General features: G+C 43.3%; 1 protein-coding gene across 1 annotated transcript in view; it reads right to left on the bottom strand.

Annotated features, from left to right (window-relative positions):
• Positions 1–214: 214 nt before the first annotated feature.
• Positions 215–22,198, bottom strand: part of Plcl2 (phospholipase C like 2) — a 183,492-nt gene continuing 161,508 nt past the window's right edge. Inside the window, exons 5-6 of the mRNA XM_031347833.1 lie at positions 17,995–18,104; positions 215–997 (exon numbers count right to left, since the gene is read on the bottom strand). Coding sequence (XP_031203693.1) covers positions 818–997; positions 17,995–18,104 — 290 coding nt within the window. The 3' untranslated portion in view covers positions 215–817. The remainder of the gene's footprint in view (positions 998–17,994; positions 18,105–22,198) is intronic.

Genomic DNA, 22,198 nt, shown 5'->3' with positions numbered 1-22,198 from the left:
ACTCGACTCTGCTCATAATTGCAAGCAGCATGGCACCCTTGGTTAGGGGTGACTCATGTCTGCAGAGGCCAGTGTGGGGCCTGAGCTTGCATCACAACCACTCTAAAAGCCAGACAATGACTTGTTATATTTAGCAGTCCTTTAACAAGTAATTGGCTTCTTGAAAGAGAACATGTTTTAAAAGTTAAAGTTTCACTAAAAGCATGCACTGCTATTGGAGAAATATCATAAAAGATATCTTTAATGTGACCACTACATCATACAATGAAAAACTATGTACAAGGTGCGGCTTCCACCTGGCTGCCCATGCTGGCGCAGCACATCTTCAGTGAGGCAGCCTTAGTCACACTGCACATTCCCCTCAGCCCCTAGGTCCTTACATTCTGCTTAGTAAATATGGCTCAGCAAGCACGCCACCGAATCCTCTGCAGCGCCAGACTGGCAAGCACACACAAGTTAGGTGTGCACATTCCCTGTTTCACCAATAAATATGAATTCAACAATCCAATCCGTTTCCACCTGAGTGAACTGCTTCCACACATGAACTGCCTGCTCTGCTGGGAAGAAGCAGGCACTGCTCTTCACAGTGGGACTCAGGGCGTTTTGTATACAAAGACAGCATGTTTGGGCCAGGATAGAGTTTCTTGTTAAAGAGTTTATTTGCCTTCACACGTGGGTGGCTACATACATTCACAGCAGTGATAGACTGCAGCTGGGTATTCCAGTTGTGCTGACATCCCAGATCTTATCCTCAGGAGTGAGCCAGTGCAGTGCTGACTGGTTCTCAGTGGAAAGTCCACCGTGACTGGGAGGACCCTTAGTCTCCATTTTCATCACTGGCTTTTTCAGGGATGACTTCTAGGCTCCGTCGCGGCTTCTGGGCCTCGGCGTTTTCAGTGCCTGGTTTGTTCAGTCCACACGAAACAGCTGCATAATGGATCTGCTTCAGATTCTCCAAGGTCTCATTCTTAGCATACTTCAGAAGATCCGCTTGTCCCTAGAAAAGAATATGTAATGAAACACCATTTGACAGACATAATGTTGCTGGACAATACATCACAGCCATTCTGCAGATATAGGCATTGTGATTTTGCAGAAGGGATGTTAGTTTTTATTGGTACCACATCTGAGGAGGTCGATTTTAGTCAGAAGGAGATGTGTTCACCACTGTACTCTACAGTCCCCTGCCTCTCTGCGTTGCCTTGTAAGACATGAACACATCTCCACTATGTTCTCTCTATTCTCTAGACTGGTTACATCATATTTTTCAGGGATGAGACTACCTAATCAATCTTGGTTGTTCCTTTTAATGTTTGTTTTAATAAGTAATAAAAAAGTGTTCAAACTCATGAGCCTCTGGGACCATTTCACATTGAAGGTATAACACAAATACTAAGCCAACTGTCGTCGTAGACCGCTCAGTGGTATAGCTGCCTGCAATTTTACAGGATACTGGTGACATGGGCTTTCTGAGGATCTCCTGCTTCTATAAGTAACTCGGGTAAGTCACTGCTTCTTCCAGCTGCACTTGAATCGTGACTTTGGTTCAGCACCGCCTGTTTACCTGACGGAAAGGGTATTCTGCATGAAAGGTCATGCAGCAGTATGAAGTCAGAGAGGGACACACACTAGTGAGTGGTCCCGTGTGTCTAGTTTGTGGCCTTTCCCCAAACTCACCTGTTGGTGGCATCTCACATAGCTGAGGTATAGTATCGGAACCAGGAAGTAACATTTGTCAGTGTGCCCCTTAGTTCTGTTACTTTATCTCATGCAAACAACACTGCAACTAAGACACAGGGTTAGCCCAGTGCTGCTGAGAGCTCTCGTAGCCTTACCTTACCCCACTGCCCACAAGCCCTCATTTTGACAACCACTGACATGAAGCCATCCTGAAGTTGGCCTATGAATCCACACAGCCTTTGAAACAGATGGTCGTAGGTGCACAACTGCCCTTGCCGAGCATCTGTTGAGCAGAGAGTAAAGGAAGGCTCCTCTGCTCCGGATGTAAACTCTTGGTTCAACTTAGTTTCCTGTATGAGGTCTGACCACTGCTCTACTACAGATGTAGCCCAATACATATATGGGTGAGAGAAGGTGGAGGGACTGAGGCACAGTGGGCCACTGTCTAGTCTGAGCTGGCGATGGCTCTGTGCAGTCTCCGCTGTTGGTTTTGCCTCTGGAGGCCGGTGGCCTTGTGCAGCTTAGGGTGTTGAGGAGCACCACTGCAGCTCGAACACATCTGCTGCCCATTCTACTCCTGCCTCTTCCCTTACTCTGTTTCTTCTTTCTGAGACAGGGCCTCATGCAGCCCATGCTGGCCTTTATACAGCAGGGGTTGCTCCCAGATTCCTCATGCAGCCCATGCTGGCCTTTATACAGCAGGGGTTGCTCCCAGATTCCTCATGCAGCCCATGCTGGCCTTTATACAGCAGGGCCTGCTCCCAGATTCCTCATGCAGCCCATGCTGGCCTTTATACAGCAGGGCCTGCTCCCAGATTCCTGATCTTCCTGTCCCAACTTCTGGGGTGCTGGGATTCTGACCATGATCTTGACTTCTTACTCTTCTTGGTCACTAATCTGGTTGGGAATTTTCTCAGCTGAGGTTCCCTATTCCCAGATGACTCCACAGTTATGTAAAGTTGACCTCACAGCAACATAAAACAAACAGAACACAGTTCCAGGCATTTTATTAATTACTTGTTAAATTTTCAGATATTATATATAAGCAATGATATCACCTGTGAACAAGACCAGTCCTTTTTCTCCTTATTCTTAGCTCCCTCTGTGTTAGTGCACGAGCCAGGATCTCTAATGCCATGCTGGAAGCAGGTGACATAATTACAGGACAGCCCTGGTGTACTGTAGATCTTTAAGGGGAGCTCTGAGACTCTTACCACAAAGTGTCACCATCAGCTGTGGGTTGTGCAGATGTTCTTAGTGGTGTTGAAGTCCCTCCCTCCATCTTACCATGAGTACTAAGAATGGACCCTGGATTCCGTGTCAGATTTCTTTCCTGCACCTACTGCAATGTTTCTTTAGTCTACTGATATGACATAATACATGAATTAATTTTTTCAAGCTGAGTCTGCTTTGCATACCCAGTAGAGATTCCCCTGTCCATGACATATACATTTTTGTATTTTCCCTATATCCATAAAAATATTGGTTTATAGTGTTTTGTCTTTGTTTTTAAGTATCAGGGTAATGCAGGCCTTGTAGACTGATTTGGAAGACTATACTTTAAGGAATTTGCCCATTCTCCATACCAAGCTTGTGGGCACAGAATACTTTCTGATATTATTTTGATATCCTCGTACTGTCCACAGGATTTGAAGTCCTTTTATGTTCCCCACTAGTAATTTTTGTCATACTTTTCCCTCAGCCTAGATTGTGGCTTATTGATTTTATTGTGGTTTTTCTTAAAGAGCTCTTCATGTTGTTGATTTTTAAAGTTCATTTACTGTCTTCATTCTTGGGCTAGCACTTGAATGGTACTTTTGTTAATGAAGGTTATTTGTCTTTAGTGGAAATGCCTAGCTGTAACACCTTCTGTGGCTTGACATGTTCCAGACTGGGCTCCTGACACCTGCTCTCTCCCTCCACAAGCTTCCCTTCAGTTAGAGCAACCTCGTTCCTTTTTGTTTTAAAGATATTTTCTTTATTTACATTTTGAATATTCCCCCCTTTCCTGGTTTCCCCTCCGGAAAACCCCCTATTCCTCCCCCACAAAGTAACGTTTAAAAGTAACCGCTGCAAGAATTCTACCAGACTTCAATGGCTCCCAAGATCCTCCTTGAAAAACAGCAGCACCCGGACATACAAACTAGGGAAAGGCATAACGAACCAAAGTGCAGACTGAGCTCCTGCTGAACACAAGTGCAGAAATCTCCAACAAAATACTAGGCACATATCAAAAAGAACATCAACCGTGAGCAAATTGGCTTGACCCTGAAAATTCAGGGTTTGTTAAAAATAAGTCAATAAATATATCATATAAATGAACTTGAAGACAAAAGTTACATAATCATCTAAAAATGGCTAAGAAATTAAAAAATGTTCATTATGCTTAGCAATTAGGGAAATAACAGTCAAAATAACTTTGAGAGTTCATCTTATACCAATCAGAATACAAAGATCAATAAAACAATGGCCAACAAATGCTGGTGAGGCTATGGAGAAAGAGGAGCCTCATTCCCTGCTGGTGAAAATGCAAATTGGTACAGCTACTCTGAAAATCAGTGTGGAGAGCCCCCCAAAATTAAAAATAAGCCAACCACCTGACCCATTTATATAGCCCTTGGCATGTGCCTCAAGGACCCAACATCCTACTGCACAGACATTTCTCACAATAGACAGGAAATGGAAACACCCTAAATGTCCTTGAGCAGACAATGGATAGTGAAACTATGGTGCATATACTATAAAATACTATCCAATTGTAAGGAAAAGTGAAACTTACAAGGAGAGACCTAGAAATGATTACATTGAGTGATGTCTATAATTCATAGCTCTAAACCTTCAGATGTGATTATACAACATGGAATAAACACAGAGACCAGGATGGCACAAGGGACTGCAGGTGTCAGAAGCAGGGGCGCTGACAGGAATGACAGGGTACAGGTGACACAAGGTAGGAAATGGACAAACAGCTAAGGGTGGGAATGGAGGGGCAGCATGGAAGGTAGCTGTACCAAATGGAAGTTGTTTAATAACACAATGAGTCATACTATGTTATAGTCTCTAAAATTTATAGTATGTGTGTATATATACACATGTATGCATTCTATGTAATTTTAGGTAAATATATAAAAAACTTGATTTTCTAAGGCTTTTCCAAACATCTTTGGTATTACTAGCCCCTCCTCTCTAGGGCTTCCAGCTGTACACAAAAATAAACCGGGCTGACTTTCTTATTCCCTGGGAATGCAGAGAGGAACATTGAAGACTGTGGCAACAATGCCATCCACTTCCCGGAGACAATGCCAACTCAGGCTGAGGCCTAGGGGGCACTAAAACCCAGTGAAGGCAGACAACTATCCAGTGACGTCCAGACCTAGCATATGTTAGCATTCCTTCTAGGCTTCACCCAACAGCTACCTGGGAACAGCCAGGTAGGCCTGGCTGACTAGAAAAGGGGCTGCTTGGCCCTTCCACTCCCTCTTACTCTCTGCCCCTTCTTTCCAACTCTCCTCTTCCCTCTCTCTCTCTGTGTGTCCAGCCAGCCTTGCCTCTCCTCTCCTTTCCCTCTCCTGTCTTTCTGTTTCTACCATTTCTATATATTCAGCATCTCAACACTGCAGCGTATGCATGCTTCCCATAATGTAAATACTGAAACAGAGAATTGCATTTCCTGTGTGTTGAATGAGCAATGAGTGAATGGGAAGGCAGGGCTATGAGAGCTCTGGCTTACGGGCTGCAAAACACCCCTCACCATCCTTTCTTGGGGAAGGCTAAAGCCAAGCACAGTAACCAGAAAGAAGGTCTCCTATTGGTCAAGCCTACTTCCAACTGAAGTCTCACTAAGCTTCACACTTGAAACAAGATTACCCAACATCACAGTAACCCACAGCTCAAGCACCAGGGCACGTGCTTTCCTACAGGCCATGAGAACTGTCTAAATATGCCGTGTGTCTTCCATCCGTGGCTTTCCTGCTCAGGCACTTACGACTGTACACACAGGGCTGAATGTGCATGACAAGTGAAAGGAAGGTGCTTTTCCTCTGCCCTACTTACAACTACAGCAGCTCTGCAAGAGGCAGTAGAAGGCACCAGGGAAGAAGGAAAATAATACACTGTGTTCTGGCTTCAGCTGTCTTCCTCAATCTAAAGAGATTGTATGTGCAGATCTTTATCATACAAGAATGATGGGTTCAACTTTGTTCTGGAGTCTTGAGGCTCCCACTGCCACTTGAAGTTATCCTTCAACTTACAAAAGTTCTATAAAATTTCAAATTAAGAAATCAATTTAATGTAAATCCAGAAGAAATGTTGTTCTCCCAAGAAAACAATTTCCTATTTCATTCACCTAAGATGGGAGGTTCCTAGGCAGCATTATAAAGGAGATAGTTTGTGCTAGGCCTAGATAGGAGAGAGGGAAGGAACCTGGCACATCCAAGGATTTTCAGGAACGATGACTTCTACTCAGTTCTCCCCATGGCCCCATGAAATATTACCATGAAGTCCAGCCATTGTTGGGCAGCAAAGTATCTAGACTGCAATGTTTATAAACTGACTCTGATGCGTGTCCCTGTCATGGGCCTGTCACAGGGAACGCAGCCTCATCCACTGGCATTCTGGCCACAGGTGGGGAGGAGGCTTCAGGAGCAGCTGGACCATGGAGGAAGTGAGCCACAGCTTGGGCCCAGAAAGCAGGAGATCAGGAAGAGCTTCCAGACCAAGATCCAGGAGGAAAGGGAGAGGGATGCAGAGTGAAGAATGCCCAGGACCAGCCCTGTACCTCTGACAGTAGTAAGAGAAGCAGCACACACAGGCCCCTCCCTCACACTCCTTCTGATCACACATTTGCTAAGATCACTGCACATAGTAAGGTCTTGGTGGACATGCTGTTGTAAATGGATCAGGAAGAGTAGCTGGCCTAATGATGAACACTAGCACTGTTTGTTTTTTTGAGCCACTCATACACTATTTAAATAGAAAAGTAGCTTCCAGTCAAGTATAGCTTTTCAGGAAAACTGGCAACATGATACCACTTGTAGTACAGTAACTAAAACAGCTGAGAATTAATATTTAGAGGAAGAGTCATCCATGGACCATCACATTAATTTTTGTACAAGAAATGAGTGCCAGTCATCAGGTTTCTAAGGTAAGCACTGTATCGAGGATAAATGAAGAAAATCTAGATTATGTCTGTACAGACACCATCTGGTTTATTGACTTATTTTTGGCAGAAGTCGTATGTTCCCAGGGAGAATAAGTCTCTAATTACCTTTGGAGTTTCCCTCTTATCCTTGTTTCTGAAGGCAAACAGTGCAGGACATGGGGGACCAGCTGGGCATTTCATCTGATGACAGCTTAGGCTGTAAGCAGCTTGCTTTAGCCTGCCACACACACACTAAACAAGCCCTCTGCCCCAGCCCTTCAGTGAGATGCTAGCCAAGTGAAGCCTGCTCCATATTCTAAGCCACGTGAGCTCCCAACAAAGCAAAGCCTTCCACTGGCCCTGACCACATGGATCAGGAAAACCATCCAGCTAAGCACAGCTAATGTATAGAATAATGGCAGGGGGTGTTAAGCCCCCAGTTTTGAGTTAGTTTGTTACACAGCAACATGAAACTGGAGCTGCCAGTGAAGGCATCCATCTTTTGGCTACAGGGATTAGGGCTGGGTAAGAACCAATTTGAGGAGGTCTGTCACTGTGGGACTGCTGGCCTGGAACTAAAAGGTTGGGCTGAGCCAGCAAATACCACAGGGTACACTTACTACAGAGCTCATAAAGAGCAGTTGCAGAAGGCCAAGGAGAGGCCAAGCTATAACACAGTAGAAGCCACATGAGCAGGAGCTAGCTGGCCATGAAGAATGGAGAGATGCCGGAGCTAAGCCAGCACAACCCTGGGCCTAGGGGACATGAATGCTCTAGGTTACCAGGGCTTCTGGCAACTCTGGCCCTCTGAGGCAGGAATGCAGTGTTTTGATCCATGTTCCCTGGGGTCTCTCATGATTTCCTGCGTGTGCCAACACTCTCACCCCATTCTCTGCCCGCTAGTCTTAGTGAATTTCTGTTCCTGGTATCCAGCTACATCAGGACTCTTCGACCATGAGATTCTGCCATCAGAAGCACAGCAATGAACATGCATGGCAGCTACTCTCAGGGAGAGATTACCTCACTGAGGACAGAAGAAAGATCGACCAACTGCCCACAGTGCTGGTGAGAAATGAGCCACAGAAGCCCCGCTCCCCATTCCTGCTGGAGAGTGAAACCGATAAGAACAGAACCAAGGTAAAACCACAGTAGCAGCCAGCCTGAGCAGGAGGTGAGACAACGAAGGAACAGGGTCCTGTTGCACAGCTCAGCCAGGCTGCACTCAAACTCAGTCTTTCTGCTCAGGTCACTTAAGAGCTGTGACTGCAGGCATGTGCTACTACACTATACTTAAGTTAACAGGTTCATAAAGCTAACAGTGGGTACACTGAGAAGCTATAAAAATTCAGAAAATTCTTTCTTATACTCAACCGAACAAGGGAGGGACAAATTTAATGGTGGTTCTTCTATCTTTTGTTTATGGAGCTGGGGAAAAAACAATTGGATAGAAAGAGAAGAGACAAGTGACATTGGGCCAATTCAAAGCTAGAAAACCATAGTGTACACACACACACACACACACACACACACACACACCAATGGTACCACCAGAGAGAAGCAGCACCAGAGTGTCTGAGAGTGAACCAAGCAACAAGCAAGAGGTCGCATGTAATTCAGGATGGCCACCAAGGCTGGAGCCTGAAGCAGGGGAAGGGGAAGCTCCACTGACTGTGAATGTGGCACATAAAGACAGAGGCCATAGAGGTGTAGGAGATGTGAAAGGAAAGGGCTGATGCCGTCTCAGTGGTGCAGTGCACATCTAGTATGCAGAAGACCCTGTGTTCTGTCTCTCTGTCTCCAGCACCATCCCATACTGGACACGACTGATAGCAAATGCTATGCTTCAGAGCAAGGCAACAGTGCTTAAATGTAGCAATACTGCTTACAAATATCATGAAATTTAAAACAGAGAAAAAGATTTTAAGCAGATGTATGTGTCTTGTGAAAGTATCAAAACACACACACGCACATGTGGGTGAACACACACTCACACACATAAGCACATACACATATACACAATCTCCAAGAATCTTAACAAATCCTAAGAAGAAACACAAGCTCGTGATAAGACCTGCCATTAGGGGTCTGAAAAGATGGCTGAGACGTTAAGAGGGGTTTCTGCTCTTGTAGAGGACCCAGGTTTGATTTCCAGCATCTAAACTGGGCAACTCACACATACCTGTATCTCTAGCTCCAGAGGATCGAATGCCCTTTTCCTGGCTGATGGATACCAGCATACATATGCATACACATGGACATACACACAAATAGATAGAAAGTAAATTTTTTTTTTTAAAATCCACCACCATTTTAGAAAATCATAAGAAAGATGCTCACTCTCCTCCACTCACTAACAATTGGAAGTGTTGATAAACACTCCAAGTCCATCAAACTAGCAGTACTAAGGTCAATGTGAACACAAATGTGAGTTGTGCTGCCGCTTGTAAACTGTGTTGAGAGTTCCATGCAAGGTCTGACACATAGTACCTGTGAGGTGCATCTGGTCTGAGTCTGCACTTAGTATTCACCCACTAAGGGATAAACATACGAGGACTTGTATGTAAACACTCACTGCAGCTTTGTTCAAGGGAACAATGAACAGAATTGCTTTCTTTTCTCCATATTCCAAACTAATTTTCAAAACTGGAAAGCTAAATAAGCAAGCAAAGATTTAAAACAAAAAAAAAAATGAGGAAGAGGAAGTCAACATGGGTTAGGATTCAAGAAAACATGGCCTGAGAGCTGGCCAACTGCAGTTAAGAGCAGCCAGATGAAACATAGTAAGTAATAACTAAGGGTCACTGCTAGGAAAGTAGATTCTAATAGCATGGAATATGTAATAATAGTACAGACCAGCTATCCGCCCAGCTCTTGTGCTGTTTCAGGCTTCCTGTAAATATAAAGGCTGTGTGTGCCTTTTATCCAGGAACTAAATGGTCAAAGGTAGGGCAGAAACCCTGGATCGTGATTAAATTTTCTACAATATAAAACAACAATAAACCCAAGTAAACATCCTTAGACTTTTTTACTTTAGCTTTTTACCAGCAGGTACCTCTGTGAGCATGACTAAAGATTCTCTGCTTGCCCTAGGCCAGAAGTAGGTGATGCCTGCCTCTTCTGTGGATCAAATGAGAAGGTGAAGCCTAAGGAGAGATGTGCTGACCCTAAAGCAATGACTCGAAATCAGACAGGCTTAATGTAAGCAATGCATACATACCACTGTACTACATAGGCACTGTAACTCTAGCTCCAAGGGACCCAATGTCCCCTGCTGACCTCCCCAGGCACCAAACATGCACGTTACACAGAAATGCATTCAGACAAAGCACTCATTCACATAATGAATATATCTAAATTCACATAATAAATATAGGCACCATGTGTAGATTCCTAGCAAAATGTAAAAGACCTTACTTGTTACCTGACCCCATGAATTTCTTTTCTCATAAACGCAAGCCTGTCTTTTCTAGACATAATTCAAAAAGCTGACACAGCTGTTCTTTCCCATCACCTGCATACTGTGCTGTCTCTCATTAGTATACACAGAAGGTTCCCATTTCAATGACTCTAGCATAGCACGTCTCAAGCTTAGTACATTTAAAAAGCAGACCCAAGGGACTCAGGAAAATGGAAGCTAGGATTCAGCAGGCTGGACTGGGACCACAGTTCTGCGTCTGCTGTTGTTCATTTGCTTTTTAACGGTGTCTTCCTACATAGCTCAAGCTGATCCCAAGTCTGCACCTGGCAAGCCTCAGTCTGCATACAGGCCTAGACACGAGGCTAGGAGGGAGCACATGCACCTGGCCCACTGCTGTACTTCTAACAGCCAAAAGAAATCTGTTTCTCCCATAGAACTTAAAGCACCATACTCTATTTCTGAACGTACAGGAGACCTGTGATCCACCCTCCACCCCCTCGACAGCAACAGTAAAGCCAAATCCCTTTTTGTTATAAATTCTTATGTCTGTTATATATTCTAAACACAACATAACACACGCACGCGCGCGTGCGCACATACACACACACACACACACACACACAAAACTTCTGTAGGAAGGTAAGTGCTTGAATACATGAAAATGACTTTGTAATTGTAAAAATGATCAAGAGTGCTGGGCAGTGGTGGCGCACACCTTTAATCCCAGCACTTGGGAGGCAGAGGCAGGCAGATTTCTGAGTTTGAGGCCAGCCTGGTCTACAGAGTGAGTTCCAGGACAGCCAGGGAAACCCTTTCTCGAAAAACAAAACAAAAAAAAAAATTCAAGAGTTTAACATGAGAAAATCTAAACTGGCTAGCTTTGAAAAGAAAAACCCTTTATTAAGTTAAATCAGCAAAATGCAGCTTGATAATGTCTTTATAGCTGTAATTTAAACTGAGAATAAAATTTGGAGGGTGAGTGTTGTGGACTTGGTCTAATGTTGATTGTATTATGTTAGTCTGAGTCTCACAAACTGCACGAGAATCCACAAGTCTGCATGATACTGAGGCTCCCTCCCCTCGTTGGTTTTCACTGGTAAGTAAAGTTGCTGGTGGCCAATGGCTGGGCAGGGAGACAGAGGCAGGACTTTTAGGATTCTCAGAGAAAGGGTTGGAGGAAGGAGGAGGAGGGAGAAATATGCCATGCTGGGAGAAGGATAACCAAGACAGCATGCCTGAGAAGGTGTGGGTCAGAGAACACAGCCATCATGTAGGAGCCGGGGAAGCAGCTCAAGAAGGCTGCATGACTAGGTCTAGGGCAGCAAAGATGGAACATAGATTTTAGTAACTGATAACTTGTCGCAGGATTTTTCTTGTCCAACTATATTAGGGCAGCAGGGGGGCTGTGATTGGACAGGGAAAAGAGAGGCAGAGCTAAGAGTTGCAGAGATGGAGAGTGTCTCAGGGGAGGAGGAAGAAGGCCAACATGGAGGTGGACATGAGCCAGCATGGTTTTAACCAGCCCTGGGTAGTTATGATATAATGTTAGAATAATTGGGATAAAGCTTTTATCAATTGGTTCTGAAATTATTGTATTGGCATCTTGTAAATTAAGAATTTATTGATACATAAATCTGATTGGTTAATTATTAGGTTCAAGAGTTTTGATTTACTAGGTTGATGGGTGATGTGGTGGCTGACCACTGGGGGAAGCTTGCTGGTCCAGACCCTCTTGGGAGTTGGTGGGCTGAGAGAAGCTGGCAGCAGAGAGAGGGGCTGATGACAGAGGAACTTGGGAGCTCGGGCCCTACCAGAGAGTTGGCGGGTAGAGACAGCCAGCAGGACCACAGTGGGGTTGAGAGTTGCTGGCACAAGTGCTGGGATGTGCTGGTCCTTTTTTGTTTGTTTTTGTTTTTTTGTTTTTTTTTTTTCTTTTAATATTTCCAGCAACAGGTGGCAAACCAATGTGCTGGGCAAGAAACCAGTAGAAATTTAAGATTATTAGTCTGAGAGTTAGAGGTTGTTTTTTGTTTTTTTGTTTGTTTGTTTTGTTTTTTAAGTGAGTAGATGGGAGTCACATGGACTTGGGGCAGGGGAGATGGGGACATTAAAACAAAGAAACCAATGGCAGGTGCTGAGGTCCCCTGCACTGGGGAGAACAGGCTGCTCTGAGTCAGAGACCTGTAGAATGGAAGTTGTCTACTTTTTAGGACAGAGGGATTGAACTGTAAATTTAAAATTGAGATTATTTGCTTTTAGGATAGATTTATATAAAGATTCTGTCCGAATTATGTGGGGAATTTTGCCTGCAGTTCAGAACTAAGATAGGAAAAACTAGTCACTGACTGCAGAGTAGAGAGGCAGTGATAATACTGCCTGCTATGTACAGATAATAAATAATATTGTCTGTGGCTCCAGGTAGAGAGATCAACAGATAGATGTTATACAAATATTATTAAAATATGTCTGTGGCTCTAGGCAGAGAGCTACACAGATAAATAGTATAACAAGATGGCTGCCCTAGGCAGACAGCCAGCCACACAGATAAATAGTATAACAAGATGGCTGCTCTAGGCAGACAGCCACACAGATAAATAGTATGACAAGATGGCTGCCCTAGGCAGACAGCCACACAGTGAGATAGTGTGAAGGCTGCTTTACATGCCTCCACAGGACACTCAAACTCTGTCTAACATGGGCCCTATGGGAATCTTGTTTGTTTGGTTTTTTATCCTGCTGGGCAAAATAGACAAGGCCTAAGAATAGGCACATACAGTACTTCAGTTTCCTTCATTTGTTTTGGATTGTTTAATTCTCAAAATGGGTGTGATGTTGAATTTTGTGGTCATACCACTCCTCTGGGAGAGAGGTCTAAAAGGGTTTTCTGGTTACTTGTCCATCCAGCCCATCTGGGGAGTTGGTGGGCTGAGAGAAGCTGGCAGCACAGAAGGTCGCTCTGGCCCTACCAGAGAGCTGGCGGGTAGAGACAGAGCCAGCAGGACTGCAGCGGGGCTAAGAGTTGGTGGCTCAAGTGCTGGAATGTGCTAGTCCTTTTATTAAAAAATATTTCCCACAACAATAACTCAGGAATATTGGGGAGGATCAGTCATATGGAGGTTAGGCAGTGGCCCACCCATTGAGCTGTTTAAGGCTGTGTGTATGTGTGTGTGTGTGTGTGTGTGAGAGAGAGAGAGTGTGTGTGAGCGTGTGTGTGTGTGTGTGTGTGTGTGTGAGTGTGTGTGTGAGCGTGTGTCTCATTCAGGAACAGAAAGCATTGGGGTGGGTAGCGAGAAGCACTGTGTTGGGCTCATCTGGGTAGCATTAATTGGGCACATGTGGTTGTCCTGTAATAAAAATGCTTCTGTGACATTTCCAAGCACTTGCAAGAATGTTAATATTCAGAAGGTACATGTACATATCAACTTCAAATCATTCCATGTTATATATACCATAGGAAAAATTCTAGTATATCAAACTTCCAAAACTAAGTTCCTCTGGATGCTAGAATTATGTCTGTCTTGTCTTATTACTCCTAATGTTTTTATAATGAACACATATTACTCATAATAAAAATTTAATTTTAAAGCATTCATATTGAAGATAACTATAGAAGGCCTCTCACGTGAAGGAAGTTCCTTACAAATGGTAATTCCTTTCACTCCCCTCTGATCATGCCCCACTACTTTTTCTAGTTTATAGTAGGATGGCATTAAGATTACAACTAAATGAGAGACTGAAATCTTTAAATTACTCATCAGTATTTTCAACTTCACATACAGCAAGTGGTATTTATAGACTCCCAAGTACTCCAAGGGTAAAACGAGAAGGAACTTAGTCTTCAGGAGAAGCCAATGTGCCTAACACAGATCTGTGAGCTCGCTCTGAGCCAAGGCCAAGCTGCCTGCCATGGGGACCTGAGCCACTCTGGGAGGTGTGGTGTTGTCAGTAATTCCTGTCTGACACCACCAGACAGAAGTGTAGTCCTGAGAGGAGAGCTGAAAGCAGCACTCAGAGTCGAAGGCTCCTTCTGCTCTCTGCTTTGTGGTCCTAGCTGCGGCTCTGCCTGCCCTGCCTGCCCTGCCTGCCCTGCCTGCCCTGCCTGCCCTGCCTGCCTTGGCTGCCTGCTGTCATACTTCCCAGGCATGAGAGACCCTTACCCATCTGGAACTGTGAGCCAAAATTAACTCTTGCATGAGTCAATTTGGTCATGATATTTTGTTACAGCAGCAGAACAATAACTACTATGGGTTGGTACCAGGAAGTGAGCTGCTGCTGCGCAGAACCAGACTATGTTGTTTTATGAAGGAACACATGAGACTTTAAAATGTTGGACTAGAAAAGAGTTGAATGCTATAAACAAAGCACTCAGCCAATGGCTTTCATGTCCCTGCCTTCTGCAGTTAAACCAGGCAGTGCATTCCCATCTGAAGGTTTACAGCCCCGGGTGAGAGACAACATGAGATGTTTGTTTCTCTAGATCTGGGTTACCTTTCTCAATATGGCCTTTTCATGTTCTATTCGTTTACCAGAAAAGTTCATAATTTCATTTTTCGTTACAGCTGCAGTGTATATGTATATAGTACAGTATATGTATATGTGTATATACATATATACATATATACAGTTGCTTTCACTGCCCACTCCTCGGCTGTATTATTTGTACATGTTTCATTTCTTAGCTATTGTGACTAGAGCAGCTGTGAATACAGAAGAGCAAGAACCTGTGGAAAATGATAGCGAGTCCTTAGGGCAATGGAGGATGATATCGAATCCTTTGAGCACATGTCAAGGAGTGACAGAGCTAGGTCATACTCAATTGATTCTTAGCTTTTTGCAAATTCCCCACACTCTGATTTCCAGAGTGGGTATACCAGTTTTCCATTCCACCAACTGGGAGCTGCGGCTGCCTTCTCTTACATCCCCTACCTAGCATTTGTTGTTGGATGTTTTGTTGACCTTTGCTCTTCTGAATGGGGTAAGATGAAATCTCAAAGTTGTTTTTATTTTTATTTTCCTAATTGCTAGGGATAATGATGACTATTTTAAAAAGATATTCCTTAGCCTTTTGTTTTGTTTTTGACTCTTTTGAGAACTCTCTGTTCAGATCCCTGGTCCCTTTTTTGAATGTGTTTTTGAGTCTGTTTTGTTTTCTTTTTGTTGTTGTTTCCTTGTTTGTTTTTGAGATCTTTATATATTCTGGATACTAAAGGAAGATCAGGGCATGAGTGATCTGAGGAGGGAAATGGGAAGATGAGTAGGAGAGCTCTATTCAGGGAAGAGGAGGGAGATACATACAGAAGGAGGTAAAATAAGAAGGCTATCAGGGAAAGTCACAAGGAATTAATTAATTAATTAGCACCTAAAATAACTATAACACATGTAATTCAGTATATACATATACATGTAGAGTTTAAATAAAATGTTCTCATCCATGACAATGCTAAGAGTCAAAGATCACCTAACAAAAACCACAACATAAGCATGAGAACCAGTCTTTTCAGTTGTTGGGGAGGATTTTCCAAACACTCCCCAAACATACAGATTACTGCCCCTGGTTGCCCTCCCCCCAGATGGAAGGTAACTTCCTATCGCCAAGGATACTATGCACTTTAGACTTGGGATGCAGAGGACCTAGGCTGGATCTGACCTGAAAACCTATTCTCTGAGGATTAGTTTTCATGGTACCAGAAGGTGCCACACAAGCTGACGAAGGATGGAGCAACCAGCAGTTCAATCCAGATATGATGCCTATGAGTCACAACAATGGCCACCATAAAGCTATAATCCTAAGGGTGCAGTAGTGGCATATACATACCTTGGGAGTAATCATGGGCTCTCTAATTAAACATAAGACTTGCTCAACAAGAGTGAAACCATGCCTGGTAGTAGAAACCAGGGCCAGTGAAGTCAAGGATCTTAGGGGAGAACGTATCACCACCACTTTACTAAACCAGCATAATCCATAACTACATGTTAAATATTTGTCCTTCTACCCACAGATGAACATAGTCCTTACTTCTTACCAAAAAAACTCACTCTTTGCAATAGACAGAGACCATTGTAGAAAACTACAATCAAAACAAAGTTGGGAATCTCAGTGCCAACTAACACATCTACAACAGATCTCCTACACCAAAGGCTCACGGATAGTTGCAGAAAAGAGGCAAAAAGATTAACAACCCAGGGGAAAGTGGGTTTCTGTGAGACCATATCTTCTTGGAATGTCAGGAGCTACATCCATAAAGGCTGACCAACATAACTGCCAAACCATGAGCTGAACAAGGATGGTGTGACACCAGCAGACATGCTAACATAGAGAAGGAAAAGCTTCCATGGCTTAACTCTACACAAGAACTACAGACAACCACGGCATGCTAAGAGTGAAGCAGTCTTCTCGGAGGAGCACACAATTTGTCATCCAGTACACTAAGTGGTCAGCCTTGAAAATATACACACCAGTAACACCAGGCCGAGAATATTATGTATTTAGAAATGTGTATATGGAGCCGGGCAGTGGTGGTGCACACCTTTAATCCCAGCACTTGGGAGGCAGAGGCAGGTGGATTTCTGAGTTCGAGGCCAGCCTGGTCTACAGAGTGAGTTCCAGGACAGCCAGGGCTATACAGAGAAACCCTGTCTCAAAAAACCACAAAAAAAAAATGTGTATATGTATGTATTAGGAATAATGTGCATCCATACGCACATATGTTTATAACAATGTTTAATGAAAAAAAGATTATGACTTTGAAAGAGAGCAATAACTCCTTCTTGTTCATATATTCCTATATGGGGGACGGATAGAGGAAGAAAAGAGGAGGGAAATGATGTAATTATCATATCAAAAATAAAAGAAATACTTTAAAAAGGCTGTTCTAGTAGTAGTCTCTTTCAGGAGCACTGAGTAGAGCTGGGAGCTGTGTGTACACACACTCCTCCTCAAGCAAACTTCTGTTTCCCACAGAGACCACTACAGAAACCACTACAGAGACCACTACAGAAACACAGTTTCAGAGGGGAACAAGAGCAGCAACTCAGCTACAGAGCAAAGCTGGAGGGGCTGTGCCATGTAAGCTCTTTAAAACTAAGGTCCCTGAAAATGGACATGGAACTCAGATTTGACATCTTACGTTCTGGGACTCAGCCTTGTTCAGTAGCCCCTCCTCACGTCCCATTCCTCCCTTTGAAATGGTAAGGTACATTCTCTGCCATGATATGCTGGATACACATAATTTTATTTTTATTTTATAGGGCTTACAGTTAGAAACTGTTTTTGAATTTCAGAAGACTTTGGACTTTTAAAAGATGTTGAGATTGTTAAAGACTATTGGAACTCTTGGAGCCGAACTAAATTAATTTTGCATTATGATATGATCATGAGCCTATGGAAACCAAGGATTGGAATGTGATGGTTTAAAAGAAAACTCTCCCTCACAGGCTCAGACATGTGGACACTTCGTGCTCACTGGTAGCACTGTTTGGAGAACATTAAAAGGTGTGGCCTTACTGGAAAAAAGTATGTCACTAGGGGTGGGTTTTGAAATTTTACACTTTGTTCCACTTCTATATTGTTTCCTTTGTTTCAAATTCGTGGTTAGGATATGGGCTCAGCCTCCTGTCTGGCCATCATTTTTGCTTGCTTCCTTGCATCCCTGCCATAATGGGCTCACCCCTCTGAAATGCTAGGCAACATAAATTTTCTAAGTTGCCTTGGTCAAGGTACTTTATCATAGCAACAGAAAAGCAAGTAAGACAGTACCTTTAAGATTGTAATATTCCAGGTAAAGCTCTCCACCGCCTTCTGTAGTTTCCGTTCCTTCAGTCCCTCCTTGGTGCCTATGCTGTGCAAGTGTTCATGAAATTCCATGGCTGAGAGAAATAAGAACAGATGAAGGTTATGGTAACAAACTGGCAACATGTATTTCCTAGATATATCTAGAACAATTCCTGCACTGGAATTTCAGAAGTGTGTCTATTTAAGAACGTGATGAGAGGGAACACAGATGACTCAACTTATCCACAGTAGGGGCTGTCCTTGGGGCTAGCCCTCCTCACAGGTCTACAAGTGGTTACTTCTACCTGCTCTTACTTTAGATACAGGCTGCCAACAATCATGCAAAGGAACTAAGGCTGGCTCAGGGATCTGGAGTGTCAGAGGCAAGTTTCATCTCCTAAGGACCAGCGCTGGCACAGGACGTGGACAGTGCAAAGATGTCCACTTGCTGCCAGTAAACATCAAATCGACCTGCTGGGAAAGGAGAAGCATCGCCAACATTCCATTTACACTGATTCTTTACACAGTTGACTTAATCAAATGACTAATTGTTTTTCAAAAAGTTTCTGTAGGGACCTCACAGCAGTAATGCAAGAGTCTTTCTTTTATTTGGAGTCACTATAACTCATAGGTTGTTTTGCTTAGTCCCCTAGAGTCAGTCCAGTCATTCCATCACTGGGCAACGAGAGCCCTTCAAAAGAAGACCCACACAATTCTTAAGCAGTCAACTGCCTTCGATACCTCCCTTGATTTCTAGAAAAAGATACTCTGCTTTCCGAATATATTCTTCATTCCAGACTTTCCAGGGCCAGTTATTTTCTCCAAGGATAGTGTATATATGCCTGAGTGTGTGTGTGTGTGTGTGTGACACAGAGTCAGAGAGAAAGACAGAGAGAACCCATGTGTACATAACGTGTATTGTATCTGTGTCTGACCATATTCACCACTTAACCCCTCCCAGAGCCACCCTCTTTTATATTGGCCATCTACTCCTAGACTTGGAACCCATCCTGGAGTATATTTACCCTTATCAGGAATCACATCATTAAACAAACATGACTCCCTTCTTGCTGCAGCCATCAAATACCAATAGCTTTTCAACTGGTGGTGGCATTTTGGACCCACCTTCCCCACTCCGTTCTAGAATCCTGTTTGCTTTATGCAAGTAGTATGCCTGCTCCCAACACTGTTCTAAGTTCAGGGTAGGCCCAACTATCCTGTTTTGCCTGGAAAACACTATTTACCTGATGTTAGCCACCACATATGGCTCTTACAATCTTTCCCCTACCTTTACAGTAAAGAGCTTTGGGGGAGGGGTGTTGTCTCAGAATCACTATTGCTGTGATGAAACACCATGATCAAAACTAACTTGAGGAAAAAGGGATTTATTTGGCTTATATTTCCTCATTATTGAAGGAAGTCAGGACAGGAACAAAAACCAGAGCTGATGCAGAGGCCATGGAGGAATGCTGCTTACTGGCTTACTTCTCATCACTTATTCGACCTGCTTTCTTATAGAACCCAAGACCACCGACCCAGGGGAGGCCCCATCCACATGGCCTGTGGCCTCTCATATCAATCACTAGTTTAAACATACTCTACAGGCTTGCCCACAGCCCAATCTTATGGAGGCATTTTCTCAATTCAGGTTCCCTTTTCTCCAAAGACTCTACCTTGTATCAAGTGGACATTAAAGAAGCTTGCACAAAGGATAATATACATGCATTTAGGGCTGTAATCTCTTATTAACTGCACATTGACCAACTGAAGGTCCATGTTAACTGCAGCAATTAACAAACAAGAAGGAGCTGGGCGGTGGTGGCGCACGCCTTTAATCCCAGCACTTGGGAGGCAGAGGTGGACGGATTTCTGAGTTTGAGATCAGTCTGGTCTACAGAGTGAGTTCCAGGACAGTCAGGGGTACACAGAGAAACCCTGTCTCGAAAAACCAAAACAAACAAACAAACAAACAAGAAGGAGCTTCTTTGATGAGGGCTGAGAGATGTACTGAGCCATGAGTATAGCAATAGGTTATTAGGAGTGATTTTAATACTATGTCCTTTAGCAAAATAATAGTACTGGTTTGTCTCACAGGGCCTCGGGTCTATCTACCACAGGCTCATGGCCAGGTATGGTTTCCATCTCATAGAGTGGACCTAAGATCTAAGCAGAAAGTAGTTGGTTATTGCCATAACATTCCTGCTACTATTACACCAGTGGGTACATCTCGTCAGGCCAGTTGTGGTAGCTTGCAGGGGTTACAGCTATGTCTGACTGATGATTATTCTTCTTTTCTGATAGTGTGCACAGTATCCTCCAGCACCATGAAAGCTAGCCAGTAAGTGTGAAGCTTCTAAGCAAACATCAGCTTGAGTCTGCATGTTCTATGAATGAAATGTGGTGTCTTCAGCAATATGATCTTATCATCAATCTCCAGAGGGTAACCCAAAGAACTCACAATAGCCTGTAATACCTAGGGGAGTCTACAGGACCCCATTGGCCAACCAAAATTGATATAATCCATTCCTGGTGCTGGGTTTCTATTTGCTAGCATGAGTTGTCTAGTTGTTACTGTAGGATAACTCTATTTAAACTATGTATGTATGTATGAATACATACACATGTTTTAGGAAGATTCCTGTTTAGGGGTTTCCCATGTGGGTTTTCTAAAAGGCCCTCAGTGTTAGTTATCCCTCCCCTATACTCCTTCTCTACCTTGTTCTCCCATTCCTCACCTTTCTTGTTCTTTACCCTAGGCCAGTTCCTATGGCTCCTTACTAAATCCCTAACCTCTATGGATATTCCAAATGTAATGCACATATATGAAAATACAAAGCTATTATTCACAAATGAGACAAAACCATGAGACATTTGTCTTTCTGTAGCTGGGTTACTTCACTCAAAATAATTGTTTCTAGCCTCATCCATTTACATTCCAATTTCCTACTTCCTTAAATATTATATATATTTTATATAATATTATTATATAAATAATATTACATATATTTCTTATTCACTCTTCAGTTGATGGGCATTTAGGGCATTTCCCTTTTCAAGCCATCGTGAACAGAGCAGTGCCAGGGTTTGAATGGGAGTATTCCCCATAAACTTCCATATTTGAGCTTGGGGAGGTGTGGCCTTGTTGGAGGAGGTGTCACTAGGGTGACATTTGATGTTTCCAAAGACCCCTTTATTCCACTTGGCTGTCTCTGCCTCTGGTTTGAGGATTGCATGTAAACTTGAAGCTATTGCCCCAACACCATGCCTGCCTGATACCTTGTTCCCCATATTATGGTAGTGGACTCTAATCCTCTAAAATCTTCATAAGCCCTCAAATATTTTCTTTTATTAGTTGCTTTGGTCATGGTCTCTCTTCATTGCAAGAGAATAGTAATTAAGACAAGATTAAAGAACATTTTAAAAGAGATCCTGAATCCTGGGGGCCAGCTTGGTCTATGGAGTTAGTTCTAGAACAGCCAGGGCTACGCAGAGAAACCCTGTTTTGAAAAACAAAATAAAAAAAAAGCAACAACAACAAAACAAAGGAAGAAAGAAAGAAAGAAAGAAAGAAAGGAAGAAAGGAAGAAAGGAAGAAAGAAAGGAAGGAAGAAAGGAAGAAAGGAAGAAAGAAAGGAAGGAAGAAAGAAAGAAAGGAAGAAAGGAAGAAAGAAAGAGAAAAAAGAAATCTTACCAGTACTTTGGATTCAAATTTAATTTAAAACATTTTTACATAACTTTTGAAAATTCATGCTTGTTTTTCCTTTTTAGGTGGAAAAATCTTAATTCCTAATGGACTACCATGACTCACAATAGTGAAGACTGTTGAGCCAAACTTAAATTCTATCACTTTTGTCCTTGGAGTAGGCATTACTGAGAATACACAATAAATCCTTTTATTTATGTGCTTACTTCATGGGACAAAGCACAGCTGAGTTCAACTGTTGGCCCACTTTTGTTTCTCTGTGTCAGTGTCTATGTGCTTTTATTTTTTTTTAATTTACTCAAAATGTATCATGACTGTGAAGGCTGTCCGGTGTACCCAGGTAGGCTGACCAGTGTACCCAGGTAGGCTGTCCGGTGTACCCAGGTAGGCTGACCAGTGTACCCAGGTAGGCTGACCAGTGTACCCAGGTAGGCTGACCGGTGTACCCAGGTAGGCTGTCCGGTGTACCCAGGTAGGCTGTCCGGT

Source organism: Mastomys coucha, unplaced genomic scaffold, assembly GCF_008632895.1.
Source record: "Mastomys coucha isolate ucsf_1 unplaced genomic scaffold, UCSF_Mcou_1 pScaffold3, whole genome shotgun sequence".
Classification (NCBI taxonomy): domain Eukaryota; kingdom Metazoa; phylum Chordata; class Mammalia; order Rodentia; family Muridae; genus Mastomys; species Mastomys coucha.
This window is presented reverse-complemented; position numbering and strand designations above follow the sequence as displayed.